Source organism: Actinia tenebrosa, unplaced genomic scaffold (assembly GCF_029948245.1).
Source record: "Actinia tenebrosa isolate PJP-AT-01 unplaced genomic scaffold, QUT_ActTen_1.0 PGA_scaffold8__29_contigs__length_14323225, whole genome shotgun sequence".
NCBI classification, from domain to species: domain Eukaryota; kingdom Metazoa; phylum Cnidaria; class Anthozoa; order Actiniaria; family Actiniidae; genus Actinia; species Actinia tenebrosa.
The window spans coordinates 11,508,322-11,523,220 of record NW_028292585.1 but is presented as its reverse complement, the minus strand read 5'-3'; the positions used below and the strand labels follow the sequence as shown (position 1 = coordinate 11,523,220).

Below are 14,899 nucleotides of genomic sequence, written 5' to 3'. Positions count from 1 at the left end.
CCACTGGCTGAGACTTTGTTTAGGATGAATATCTGTCTGGTGCAGCATATCTGGCTCGGTAGGACTTGCCTGATTACATTCAACTTTCAATTTCTTTCTGATTTATAAAGCAAAAACGAACACGAGTAACTTTTTATTGGCTATATAGTGCACGCAACCATGTGACTCAAAATCCCTTGAGATATGACTAACAAGAGAACTAGTAAGGATCTAACAAGAGTACTAGTAAGGAATGCTTTGTTATCGTCAACCAACATGGTGGTTATGATCTAACATGCACATTGCACTCATCCTGAATACATGTACGTGACCCTTTGCCAAAATTTCAAATGAGTTAAAATTTAAAACCTATTCCAGCACTAGAAAGAGCACTTTTACTTCAATTGGTAACCCTATTTGTTAATTTTCAACTTGAATTTTCTCGCCCAATATAACACCTGACATAATGGATCTTCGTAGGGTTACTAAAACAAAGGTGCTCTTTCAAGTGTTGGTATTGGTTTTTCACTCAGTTTAATTTGAACTCATTTTAATTTGTGGCCACCATTTGGCCAGGGGTCTATTAAGCCTGATGATTTGATGCTTGGATTAAGGGGGAAAATTTGGGAATTCTTTTTTCCCTACGATTGTAAGTATGCTAGAAGCATAAGGTAAAGTCTTACCTTAACAGTCATGTTTATCTCTTTGATGATTCTATCCACATCTTTTCGTATCCGCAATGTCTCAACTCTAGTAGGATTAAATTTACCATGTTAAAATACATGTTGAAAAAACCTGCTAATAATACTTTTGAAGTCACAACACAGTTGTGTACAATAGATGATGAATGGAACTCCAACTATACTATCAACAGTAGCATACAGGATGGTGACTTACCCCTGTGCTTGTTGTATCATACCATCTATAGCAGCATACAGGATGATTACTCACCCCTGTGCTTGTTGTATCATACTATCAACAGCAGCATACAGGATGATGACTTACCCCTGTGCTTGTTGTATCATACTATCTACAGCAGCATACAGGATGATTACTTACCCCTGTGCTTGTTGTATCGTACTGTCAACAGCAGCATACAGGATGATTACTTACCCCTGTGCTTGTTGTATCATACTATCTACAGCAGCATACAGGATGATTACATACCCCTGTGCTTGTTGTATCATACTATCTACAGCAGCATACAGGATGATGACTTACCCCTGCGCTTACTGTATCATACTATCTACAGCAGCATACAGGATGATAACTTACCCCTGCGCTTGTTGTATCATACTATCTACAGCAGCATACAGGATGATAACTTACCCCTGTGCTTGTTGTATCATACTATCAACAGCAGCATACAGGATGATAACTTACCCCTGTGCTTGTTGTATCATACTATCTACAGCAGCATACATGTGCTCTTCATCTGTCTGTCTCATTATGGCATTCAGATTGGACTCCAAGTTGTTACGTTTCATTTGCACATTCCTCAATATGCGTTCAGCATCAGTGTAATGTTCAACTACTGGTGCAGCTGAAAATTTTAAGATAATTATGGAATTGATTAATATTATAATTACCTAATGAAATTATTGTATAATAAACAACAAATAGAATAAAATTACTAGCCTAATGTGAACACGAAAATGATCATATTTTCAAGTGGGATGCCTGTGTGATTTTATCCACAGGAAGCCCAACATCTGGGGTATTTACAGTTCAATAATAGTCTCATTACCTGTCAGTTTATCTATCACTGTTTTCTTAGATGGTCTTGAATTTTCCAAGGAAGACTGAAAGAAATATTAATCTTATTTTAGTTCAAATTTAGGTTTATAATTTTTCCTTGTGTATGTTATGCATGTTTGTCATTTGTTAATATTATATGTCTGTATATAATTTGTCCCTGTGTCTGTCTTTCTGTACACATACATACATCTGTCATTTGTCTGACCTGTGTCTGTCTTTCTGTAGATGTGTTTGTCATTTGTCCATCCTGTGTCTGTCTTTCTGTACATGTGTCTGTCATTTGTCCACCCTCTCTGTCTTTCTATACATGCCTGTCATTTGTCCACCCTGTGTCTGCTTTCTGTACATGTGTCTGTCATTTGTTCACCCTCTGTCTGTCTTTCTATACATGCCTGTCATTTGTCCACCCTGTATCTTCTTTCTGTACACGTGTCTGTCATTTGTCCACCCTGTGTCTTCTTTCTGTACACGTGTCTGTCATTTGTCCACCCTCTGTCTGTCTTTCTATACATGCCTGTCAATTGTCCACCCTGTGTCTTCATTCTGTACATGTGTCTGTCAATTGTCCACTTGGTCCTCTGTGTGTGTGTCTGTATAAATGTCTATGTTTTGTCCATATGTCTTTTCTGTTTATAAAGCTGTTGACTTGTGCTAGTATTATTGTCAATGTAGATCTGTTTGTCTGTACCGCACTCAGCCACCTGACGATAAATCATTTAGTCAATAATTATTATGATAAAATGACTGGTATTATACTTACCAGATAGGCATCGAGTGGGGAAGGACCTTCGTTTACTTGAGAGAAACGTTCTTCAATTTCCTTTATAAAAAATGCATAACAATCAAATATAAAGAAAGCATAAAATAATTAAAATATATTTTGAATTACAGAAATCTTCACAGGTAACTGTACTGGTACCTTTGGTATAATGTTGTGCTATTTTCATAACTGATCAATACTATTTAAATCATGATAATTTTATCTGGCATGTAAATACAATATATTAGTGGAAACATTTTCCTTAAACATGACTTAATTTATTACTTCTGAAGTTAATGATCATGATGATGATCATGATAAAGCTATTTACTTTTGGTAAATTATGAATATGCTTGTTACTATGCACAATAATTATGATGAAGACAATAATTATTGTCAAACTCATTAATAATTCATGAGGGAAACACAACAGAAGTAACGAACATGAAGAGTGTTGTAAATCTAATACAAAATTATGTTCATTTGCATAAGCTTTAAGTTGGATTTTCTTGGCCAGATTCACTTTATTTTTGAAAATTTTAGTGAAACACAAAGGAACTAACCTAGATGTTTGACAAGCAATCTACAGTATTCATGTCCGTGTTGTATCCGATATACAAACTCGAGGCTCTGATGCAACACGGCCACTCATACTGTATATATTACTTACAATATTCCATTATAATAAATAATAATCATGACAATGACTTTGATCATAATAAAGATGCCTTTACTCTTGAAAGTTAACTTTAATTATTGTTAACCACACGAAGATTATTCTGAGTATCATATGTACTCACAGCTTTGGTTTTCTGCAAGCTGAGGTTGTCCCTCATTTTCTCAGTTTCCTAATAACAAAATTACAAGCATTTTATTATTCAGAAACCCCTAAAGCATTCCACAATGTTGAGCAAAGCTATGCTCATGATATTACTCATATCTTGCATCAAAATAAAAAGTCCAGAAATACACGAGTTCAGACTGCAGTAATTTTGTTTCAAAAACTCATAAATAATTCATGAAGGAAACACAATAGAAATCATGACCATGAAGGAGGTTTTATATCTGATATAGATTCATCTTCATTTGCATAAACTTTAACTTGGATTTTCTCTATCAAACTTGGTTCATTTCGTAAAGAATTCAGTACAATATGAGAACATACATCATCAGTTTTTGAAGCCGTTCAATATACTTGCAGATCATGTTTTATCAGGTCTCAAAACACTCAGCTATGCCTCGTGTTTTTAAATCCTGATAAAACACTCCTTCAAGTTTATTAAGCAGTACATAATTAGCAATTTTATACAAACTATGTTTTTCATAAAAAATATCAGTCCTTGTTAAATAGAGTACACTGAATAAGCTCATGTCAAAGTACTAATAGACCTTTTTACCTTGGGCGTAATTTTTCCCCATTTCAGACCATGTGTCATTCTCTTGAGAATATGATCTTTTTTTGAGTTGTATCCATATTCATGTGTCTTCTCATACACAATTGTTAGACAAAGAAATGATACTCTGGGGAATGACACATGGTTTGAAATTGGAAAATATTGCATCCAAAGAAAAGAGGTGTATTACATGTATGCTAAGTCCTACAACTTGACAATAGAAAACAAACACCTATCTATTTAGCACTTATTAATAGTACTTTCCCATTATTAATTCTACATTACCATCATCACACTTTTCAAGTCCTTCTTTATCCTGCTCAAATCATCTACAACTTCTCTTGTATCAGATGGCTGGATTTTCTCTTTTTCTTGAATATTTTCCCTGAAAACAAAATTATTTATTTAACCCCATTTTCCTTTCTATAGTTTATCTTGTTTTTATTACAAGGGAAAGGTTAGGAAGCTAATCCAAAGAACTCCTTGAGAAGAGTCTCCATTACACATCTTTAATGCAAGATAAATTAGTGTTCTAAATTGAAATACAGATGGTTACAGAGAAAGTAAGACTGTAGCCCTTTTTTAACTTGGCCGTTAAACATTTACCCATATCAGACTAAGTGTTATTCTTTTTGGAATAAGATTTTTAGTCTGAGTCATATTCATATTCACGTCTTCTCATGTATCATGGTTAAACAAAGAAATCATATTCTAGGAAATGACGTGGTCAGAAATGGGATAACATTACGCCCAACTCTCAAAGGTCTATAGGCCACTTTAGAAAAAAGCAAGAGACTGGGACAAGTTTTGATCTTAAAGGTGTAATATAGAATAGTCATCTTACAGTTTGAATAAGTTATGATAATGAACAACTAAAAGAGAGACGAATTATGAGCCACATATTTACAGGCTAAACTTAACAGAATAGGAAAGTGGAAAGGGGGAATGGAAAGTTTTTCTTTGTCTTTGTAACATCCACCAGGATGATAGAAGACACTGATGTTAAACTGATGTTCATTATAATAGTATTAATTTCAAATGGCAAAGGAACAGTGAAGAGGACTAATACTGAACTACAGCCTGCATATCAAGGGGGCAATGTTAATTCAACTTGTTGGTTTAAGCCAACAGAATTCTTAGCTAAGAAACTTGTTTAATAAGCCTCATGTTTCAGGTAAAAATCATTGGATTTATTCAACACATGAATATTTTAGGTTATAAATGCTTTTTCTTGTTTATTGTTCATTAATAAAGCTTTACTCCATCTACATCGACATCAGCAAATCACCTGAAAAATTTTAAATGCTAATTTGCACTATATAAAATTATGTACTTAATTATGTGGTTAGAGTACAAATTAATAAAGAGGTTTTGAGGAATTGTTTTAATATTGCATAAATTGAAGCAAATTATTCAAGAAAACTCTTGTGGTGTGAAAAGAAAGGAAAATGCACAATGACACGTAAAATCTGACTCAGACTCAAAACATTTATTAAGAGAAAACTTCACATGAAATACAACAGTGTGATATAGATAAAGAGACAAAGTAAGTTATCTCTAGTCACTTCATAAATAACTGACGGCTAATGATCTCTGCCTGACAGTTTACACAAACACAACCTACAACTAAATAACTATGAATATGTATATCAACACTAGCCACTATTTCTATCATAATAAGATTATTCACACTGTGATAATATAAGAAACTGTGTTAAAAAGGATGATAGATAATGACTGTAGTGTAGAATTACCATGAAAAAGTTGATGCAACAGACTATAAACACAAGTCTCATCCTTTAAGAATACAAAAACAACGTCAAGTACTCTTTGCAACAGTAAATACGTGTCAACCGACAATAAAACACGACTACGTATTTGCATGGATTAAGTGTTCTAATCTCATTTACAGCTAGTATTTCAAGCCAAACTTTAACTTGAGATGGACGTCAAACATGTAATAACATTGGTATATTGATATTAGAGTGACTTAACTTGTCCCATAAAATATTAGTAAGTATAATATATAGTAGATTGCATACAGTATATCTGTGAAGAAGTTAACTAACAAAATTGTACGAATTAGTGCAAAGCTTTCTAGGTCTATGGTCTACTGAGGTCTACTGTACTTACTGTGTGCAAATTTGTGTAATTTCTTACAATTTTTTTCACAGATTTCACAGGTATGCACTTTAGTAAACCCAAAGTCCATTGTTTTCTTTGTCTTACTTTGATTGCCAGGCACTAATTATACAACTTTTTTCTACCAGGCCAAATAAAATCACTCTACCATTTGCCCATCAGTTTTTTCATGTACAGTACATTGTTTTGAAAACGTACACTTAATAACAACACTCTTTTTACTTTAAGGAGTTCAAAACTCAAACTCTAATAAATCATAACTCTTTTCATATCCTAAGAACAATAGAAAACGAGCTCTCTATGTTTGTATGCAGGTATTTTATCCTTTCCATGCCAACTCCTCAATAGTTATTATTCTTTCTAAGTAAAAATGCTTGAAATTACAGCTTTGCTGTGGCTCTATATTAAAAACACTTGGACTTCTATTGGTATTTTTCAAAAACTAATTTGTAATAAACTCATTTTATGATAAAGATACATAATATACAGCACATTTTTTATGAACCCCCAAATTATTCATGGTTCAAACTCCCCTTAGTTACCATTGTTATGTCGCAGAAGCCTAAAGCCCCGTTTACACTAGCAATTTTTGCGGCGATTTTTTTGCAATTTTGTCCATAATAAATAATGGTAAAGAATTTACTTGTAAAGTTTTTTTCATATTTCCAAACATTGCCACAAAATGAATCCCTGCAAAAATCGCCAGCGTAAACAGGGCTTAACAAATTAGCTAAACTTTCTCAGAATTTAAAACTCTGATCACAGAAAATTGATTGTTTCAATAGTTTACTGTTCTGTCAAAAAATAAAAGAAGACTGCCTTGTAATACTTGCAGTACTCTTTAAAATAGATACTATGCAGTTGTTTGTGGGACAAGAAGTTAATTTCACTGGAAAAGATGCTGCATCAATCATTGGTTGGCTGTTGTCAGAGTAGGAACCATGAACTTACACAGTTATGATTGATGGTTGCTAGTAAGAACAATGAAACTGGCTGTTTTCAGGATGGCATCATTTGACTACCATTACGGAAATGCTTCACACAATATTTCTGTCATATTCAAATTCATATTTCACTCATGAGAATAGTAAGACAATTGGTGCTAATTAACTGAACAAAAGAATGTGTGCAAGGGATTTTGGTGTTTGTAGTTAATGACCCCAAAATGCAATTGTCCTATTCCTTTCTCACCTGCTTGGTGAAACATATTCCAGTTCCCAAATGTAAGGCCTGTAAACATACTAGCTATTCAAGGTTCTTGCAAATGCAGGTTTATCCAGAATATTTAACAGCTTTGTGATCTAAACTAATAATTATAAGATGAGTTTGCTATGTGTCACTAAGTTTTTTAAAGTTAATCAGGAAGCTTTTAATTCCTTTGTCAATTTTCTTTTTCCTTTTTGACTGTGAACTCTGTTCCTAATATAGTAGCTATTTCACCTTGCATGAAAGCCCATGGCAAGTTGCTTCCTTGAAGTGGGCATCTTTCTCCACTTGGGCAAAACACTTCTGATCCTGCTCCTTGCTTTTTGATGCTGTCCCTGGAGCATGGGAAACAAAATTTGTGATGCCCAATGGAAGGACACTGTACAAAATGGGTATCTTCAAGCTTGTCACGGCATAAACTGCATCTCAAGATATTTGTTCCAGATCCTGGGTTTCTGTCTTTTCCTTCGCCTTCTGGTCCACCACTTTGTGTCTCTGCAGATTTGGAGATTGGTCCATTTGGGGGTCTCGGAGACCGACAACTTGGTGAAACACAACCAGCAGCACTAGCAGGTGTTGCTTGAATGCCTAGGGCAGATCTACAGTCTATGCCAACAACAGATTCATCAAGCCTTCCAGGGACAGCGTTGATAGGAGACTTGGTTTGTGAATGGAGAAGGCCATCACTGACAGGTAATGGAATAACATTACCTTTAGTAACAGGTGTAGAAACCATTGGTAGTACGGATGCAGATGGTATACTACTGATTGGTGTTCCAGGAAACACTGCTCCGCTGCCTGTCAGCTTGCCATATTCAGCTGGACCATGGACCCAACCTGCTGCTGGATGCATCATGTCATCCTTGGTAAAACGCCCCATCATTCCAGCTGGCCTTCCTGGTTCATACTCATCTATATCTGTGCCTTTTCTTTTACGACCATACAAAGCTCCAGGTCTGGGATTAAAGCTCAAGTTAACAGCAGGTATTGGAGGATCATCTGGTTCAAACTTCCGTAGAGGTAATAGTTCTTGAATGACAGGTTCTTTGAAGAGTCGCACGGACTCTAAAAGCAATTCCCCAAGTATCCTCCACTCTCCTTTGGAACGATCCTTCTCATATTCTATGTACTTAAATCCTGACGAGACCCCTCTACCATACTCTTTAGATGAATCAACATGCATTTGCTTTGCCAATCTAGATGCACTTTGAAAAACACAACCAGAACCACGAGGATATTCCATCAACAACTTCAGTTCAAGTTCCTGGCCAAGTTTGCTACTGATGTCAAATGCAAAGACTCTACCTACTAAGTTGTGATCCTTCTTGAAACGTATATCAAATGGCACTGTTCTGTTAAGAATATTAATAGTCTCATGAGCTATGTATTCTTGTCTTGGGACTTCTAATGCAAGGTGAGGTTGTCCTAGAGGTGGAGCAATCACTTGGCCTTGATGATTTCTGACTGCACTTCCGTTTAACATGCTGTGACGTGTATCCTCGTAAAAATTCGCTCTCCTTTCCCCCTCTCGACCACCGATATTCCCCATTGCTCGATTACCACCAGCTTTTGAGCCGTTCGTTGTTTCAGGAGAGCTTATTTTGGGATAGGGACCGCTCACATTTTGATACGAAGCAGGATCTACTCCATCTTCGACTTTGGGAACATTTTGATATTTACCCAACATCCTTCTATGCTCTGCTGAGACAGGGAAGTTTGGACCGCCATTATTTGATAGTCCGTGTGAAGGAGGTGGACTTGGAGTTGAAGAGACCGATGAACCGGTTGAATTCAATCTTTCGCTCTTCGAATTTCGAGAACGATTACCTTCAGCTTTTTCCCAATTTCTTCTCAAAATGCGGACATATTGGATAACCTCTTCAATCCTGTCTGCTCCTTCATAATTACAACATCCGCGGCAAATTGGTTCGGAGAAATCATGTAAGACAGCCCAGGGTGAGTGTGGCAAATCGCAGAGAAAGCACTGCTGCCGCTGAAATCGAGCGGCCATTTTAACATGAGCAATATTTGTCAGTCCAAACCGCTTTCCTACTTTATAAAGAAAGCTATGATTTCCTTATTACAGAACTCATCAACCTTGAATGTTCGTATTATGTTTCCTTTCTTAGCGTAGAGAAAATTCTATCGCGTCCATTAATTCCAAGCATTTGAAGACGTGTATTTGTTGACTGGAGCGACCAGTACGATTCCAGTAGCTCGATTTCGAGCTTTGTTTAGTTGAATGTTTTCAACGAACCACGAACAGAACAACACGAAAAGTACCCACGTCGAACAGACTAGAACATGAACCTCACTTGGAGCTAAAACAATTCACAACCGGAATAAATATGAGCTCTCCAAAGTTTGGATGACGCGGAAACGTGATCTGCTCGCCCCGAGCGCTAAAATAAGTCTAAATTTAGTTCCCGGTTGAAAATTACCATAACTCGTTTGTCAGACGACGTCAAAACAATAGATGAAATCACACACGATACCTATGACGTCATACACCTTCTTATATACCTAAATCAAAGGGTCACATTACGAAACACGCGTCAACCTTTTTAGCCAGTATTGGAGCGTTATTGAATCACTCGTGTATCTCACTAACGAAGAGCAAGTAAATGATAATTGATTTGAGTCTAACAATGCATTCTAGATACTCAAAGTATCGTGATATAAAAGTTTGATGGTCAACAAGGGCGCCTGTCACGTGATAGACATTTGCATAACTGGCGCGTTACAAGAATAACAACTGTACAAAGATAAAGAGTTTATGTCAATATTTCAGCGTTTTTACGTCGCTTAGCAATAAGGTACGAAATCGGAGAGATTGAAAGAAAACAAAGGCTCTTTTGGTCAATGTAACCTGAGCTTTTGTATTCTTTCAACAGATTGTTCAACAAAGAAAATCCGGTAATCGATGTCCGATACGAAGGGCGGGAGTTCACTGTCGATTTTTATTAATTATTCACGGAATGTCTTGAAAGAAGGTGACGTCATTGACGTCATATTACAATGAATATCAAGTGAGAATACTGCATAAAGTTCAGCTGCAAGCTGAAGATCCCAAATTATAAATCAAATAATTCGACCTTGTTTTACAAGGGTACTGCCAAGAGTACTGGATAACACTAATAATGAAATACAGCTGTATCAAAACGGCTAAAAACAGAGAATCTCGCCGAAGTAAGAAATGTAAATATAGTCGAAAAAAAAAGAAAAAAAAAAAAAAAAAAAAAAAAAAGAAGAAGAAAAAAAAAAACAATCTGCGACAATAACTATCAAGCCTCAGTGTTATTAAGGTAGCAGTTTTTTGTCAAATTTGATCGTGTCGTTTTGTGGGTCACGCAACTGAGCTAACCAAAGCTTGTAGAGTCGTAGCTGTTTTGTGTTTTCATGGTCATATGAACATTCTCCCTCCTACAAATCAATTCATTTATTTCCTTCCTTATTATACTAAATGAAACGGAAATTGCTCTTCTGAATTTTTATCCAACAATTTACATATTTATCTACACTTTATAATTCTTTCTCTATTATTATTACAATTCTAATTATATATTTCTTATCGCTACAAATAAAACAATTTTTTTTTCTTGTCGCTACAAACATTATTTCTTGTCATCGATAATCTTGAAATATTTAGTTTCCATGATTTGGGCTTGGTATCAAATGGCTGGGGAAGAAAGGTTATCAGATACTAACTAGCTCTGTTTACATGGCCGTAACATTACTACTCACGTCCCTTTCCCCTTGATGGACATATTGCTTAGTGATGTGACAAAAGGTAAAGAAATCGGAGACATCAAAGGGTATTAAGACAGCGATTCCCGTGACCTTAGGAAAAGTTGAAATATTGCGGGAGACCCCTGCCAGATAAATTTTATCAGTTTTTGATTTTTAATACCACAGATTTTCATCAGTTTAGTTGGACAATAGACAGTAATTTCGTTACAAGTTTTTCAAGGCAAGGATCTTCGTTCGTGGACAAAAAAAACTCTAATACTTTAAAAGTGCAATACTAAATTGGCAATTATTATCGATTGGGTGTAATCCAGAGTGGAACCAACAACGCCTTATTTCTGGGTGTGGTTATTTCTATCTTCCTTTACGGAAACTGGCATCATAAACCGCTTCTCTTCCCTCATCACGAGGAAATAAAAAAACTGTTTAGATAATAGATGACGACTGCTGTAAGGTTTTGAAAGCGTATGACGTCACGCGTGCCATTCATTTTTCTTATTCGTTTCATTTATATTCTAGAGTTGCCACATCGGATGGCCATTGATAATGCGGTATCTAGGTCTTCTGTTAGTGAGTCCGTATATGCTCACAGACGACCTCGTATAAGCTAAGCATTATAACAATACCGACTTACAGGAAGAACAAATTAATTGGTACTATTTGATTCAACACACCTTCGAGTGTGATCGAGCATGGTTAATCCATTAACTATGGATTGAGTAAAGTGATGGATTTCAAGAGAAAGTGACTGAAATCGGAGTTGAGTGGTATATCAACTTAAAAACCTGAATTAAAAGCCCATATATAAATAGTCAAATGTCCTACGCAATAACACTTTAATCATTTTGATGGTTTGTTTTGGCTGAAGGCCATATTTCTTTAGCAAGAGGAAGTCCTAGTAGGTGCGTTTAAGTACCTGACAAGGCAAAAACCTTTCTCTATTTGCCCGGAATAACCTTTCATATATGATAACATCCAGCACATGTAAAAGTGCATAATTCACAATTTTTCGCTAGAACCGGCTTGAAATAATATCGAACAAACACCCGGAGAGAAAAACACTTGAAAACTAATCGAGGAGATAAAGCAGAGAAATGGCCTTCCTGAATAGTCAGACGATAACATCTTTGCTTTTCAGATAACCATCCTATAGTTTTGCATTCAGTACTTATATAAAAGCTGTTTGAGTTCCAAGCATTCTATTTTAATCTTAAATGATTAATCGATCCAATAACATTAGAAAATGTTCTAGAAGCTAGCTTAGGTGATCACTATGGTAATATATACGCCACGTAATGGTCTAGTTATGGTCAAGATTTACGATTGAAAACATTACACTGACGAGATCAGTAGTACTTCCTGTGAGGTACTTCCGATTTGACTCCAGAAGAATCGTGCTTACTATACACAATATCTGCCCATCTTCAGTTCCACCGTAACTAAATATCCCTAATACAAATTGCGGTTTATGACCTTCAGAATATATGCTCCAGAACAAATGAGGTTTCGATCGTTACTTGCCTAACGGTATGGGGTTAACAACAGACTGAAACCATTGACCGTGTAATATTCGTAATATTACAAAATAGTTAATGATCATAGCAGCATGTTTTTTTGGCATGGTTCAAGGGGTACGGTTGTTGAAGACAAGTCTAGCAGAACAGATAAGATTTCACGTGCAGATGGAAAAGAACGTGCGTAACCTTGACCTGTGAAAACCATTGGAAAGATTCCACGCCGGGTCAAGCGACATCTATACCATGTAATACTATTCTACATTCGAATCCCTTGTTGGAAGGAATATGCGCCTCTGTGCTTTCTTTCATGAGCTGTATTTTATTTACTCGTAAAGAAGTCAGTTCTCGCAATCACTATTACATTTTTGTTAGTAGTACATTTTAAATAAGTTAGAACATCCATCTATCTCTGACGCGTTGTTTTACTGTTTTTATCAATAGTTGGAACGCCAGATATGTCTAGAGGAATGATCATCATGTGATGATTGGAAGACGACACATCCGTAAAGAGATGGGCGTCGGACGTGTTCAAGAGGCAAGCAAACAAAGATCCAATGTAACGGTATTCATTACCTAGAAAAGTACAGGTCAGGAACTAGAGACAAGGCTACGAAAACATTACTTTAGATCCCTTTAAAGTTTCTTTTTAGCTATTTAATAATATTTATAATCAGGTGGCCTGCATTCGAGACTTGGCACATAACGAGGAAAAAATGTTTTTGACCCAATGAATATATAGTTATTATAAACAAATGCTACAGTATGACATTTGAGCCTGGTATAGACTATCAATTACAGGGCGTTGTCTCTTCAAATGTTACGTTGTTTTGCTGTAAGGTAAAGGGGTAACTATAGTTGCCAAAATTACTACATAGTTTAGAGGATAAGGAAAGACTAGACGTAAAGAAGATGGCTAAATATATTCGGTTTGCAGCCATGGAAGAGGCATGTCAGTCTAAACATTCAAAACAGTATCCGTGCTCTGACGCCCAGTGACCCGAATACCTTATCCACGTGTTAGAATATCACTTGCATGTCGATCGGCCTCTATTAGTTTTACATCATCATGAATGTATAAATTGATACGCGGACAATAAAGAAATTTAACAAATATCGATCACATTCTACTGTAGGAAGTACCACACTACTTACGGGTGGCAATACCCTGCTGGCAGTCTCCTAATCAGTCACGTTATGTACGTACTCTGTCCTTCTCCTTGCCAAGAGGGTTTTTCACCGGACTCTCCAGTTTTCCTCCCCATAAAAGCTATCAGATGAGTTGTGTCGTACGCATAAAAAAAGGCCCGAAGAAATCGATTTTTTTTTTCGATAAAACTCAGTGACCGGAATATACACAAACTACGGCTATGCTAAGGAAGTAAAACATTCGCCAACCAGCAAGACCAATATTACCTAAAACTGAGAAAAATAATCATAGTCTCTGACTATTTCCCGCTGATTTATGAAGAAAGGGGACTAAAAATCCAAACAAAACAGGAATATTCTTCTTAACAACGTTTCTTTACGAGCCGATTTGGTTGCTGTTTCATATTTCTATTGAATCTAAATTGAAATTGTCTTTCCTTTCCTTTCTTTTTCCCTTTCTTTTCTTTTTTTTCTTTCTTTCTTTCTTTCTTTCTTTCTTTCTTTCTTTTCTTCTTTTGTTGTTGTTATCTCAAGTGCGTTAATGTCCATAATTAAAAAGATATAGGAAAACAGTCAAGAAAAAGAATAATATTAAGGACTTATTCATCTTCCAAATCCAATCCCTACTGCACCGCAGGGATAACAGTCATCTCAAGTGCGTCATTATTCAATAGAAGAAAAAAAGAAATTGGTAAAACAGTACAAGATAAAGAGGAATAATAAATAGAATCTATTCCTCTTCCAAGCGTGTCGTTCAATCCTTACTGGTACGCCTTGTTGAAAACCGCCAGGATAACAGTAAATTTTCTGGTGTGGCTTAAAGAAAGTTATGGTTTTGATAGTCGTGAAAATATCCAACTATTTCATCATATTTCATTCTTATCCAATAACTGTCATTAAAACCGTCAATGGTACAACAAGAGTACAAGCTGTCTGCACGCAACACGCTTGAGTACACTAAGAGTTGACGGTGCGCGCAAATACACCACACTGAACCGGGTCTGTCTGTCTGGAAACGCAGCTGAAGATACAATATGCTGACTATCAGAAATTGAAAACACTGCTGAATATAACATCGGCAAAGCATCAAGTAACAATTGAATGCACCACAGAATGACCAAATACATACAGCAATATTCCAAAAGAAATACGGGAGAGGATAAGAAATAGGGGGAGTTTAAAACGGTTGCGGTGAATACCAAAATACGCCGACCAGTACACGTCTTTAGATTGCTCAACACAGCTGACCT

At 36.1% G+C, this 14,899-nt stretch overlaps 2 protein-coding genes and 1 long non-coding RNA gene across 3 annotated transcripts in view; 1 reads left to right on the top strand and 2 right to left on the bottom strand.

Moving 5' to 3' along the window:
* Positions 1-246: 246 nt before the first annotated feature.
* Positions 247-14,899, bottom strand: part of LOC148905169 (uncharacterized) — a 39,405-nt gene continuing 24,752 nt past the window's right edge. Inside the window, exons 10-16 of the mRNA XM_089024344.1 lie at positions 4,177-4,276; positions 3,298-3,345; positions 2,498-2,557; positions 1,727-1,781; positions 1,363-1,522; positions 663-729; positions 247-312 (exon numbers count right to left, since the gene is read on the bottom strand). Coding sequence (XP_088880470.1) covers positions 247-312; positions 663-729; positions 1,363-1,522; positions 1,727-1,781; positions 2,498-2,557; positions 3,298-3,345; positions 4,177-4,276 — 556 coding nt within the window. The remainder of the gene's footprint in view (positions 313-662; positions 730-1,362; positions 1,523-1,726; positions 1,782-2,497; positions 2,558-3,297; positions 3,346-4,176; positions 4,277-14,899) is intronic.
* LOC148905171 (interferon regulatory factor 2-binding protein 1-like) lies at positions 5,360-9,655 on the bottom strand. Its single transcript, XM_089040723.1, has one exon. The coding sequence runs from the start codon at positions 9,248-9,250 to the stop codon at positions 7,415-7,417; it is 1,836 nt and encodes a 611-aa protein (XP_088896849.1). The 5' UTR covers positions 9,251-9,655; the 3' UTR covers positions 5,360-7,414.
* On the top strand, positions 12,318-13,614 carry LOC148905170 (uncharacterized). The gene is made up of 2 exons (XR_016121832.1): positions 12,318-12,840; positions 12,945-13,614. It is a non-coding gene; the product is annotated as an uncharacterized LOC148905170 (long non-coding RNA).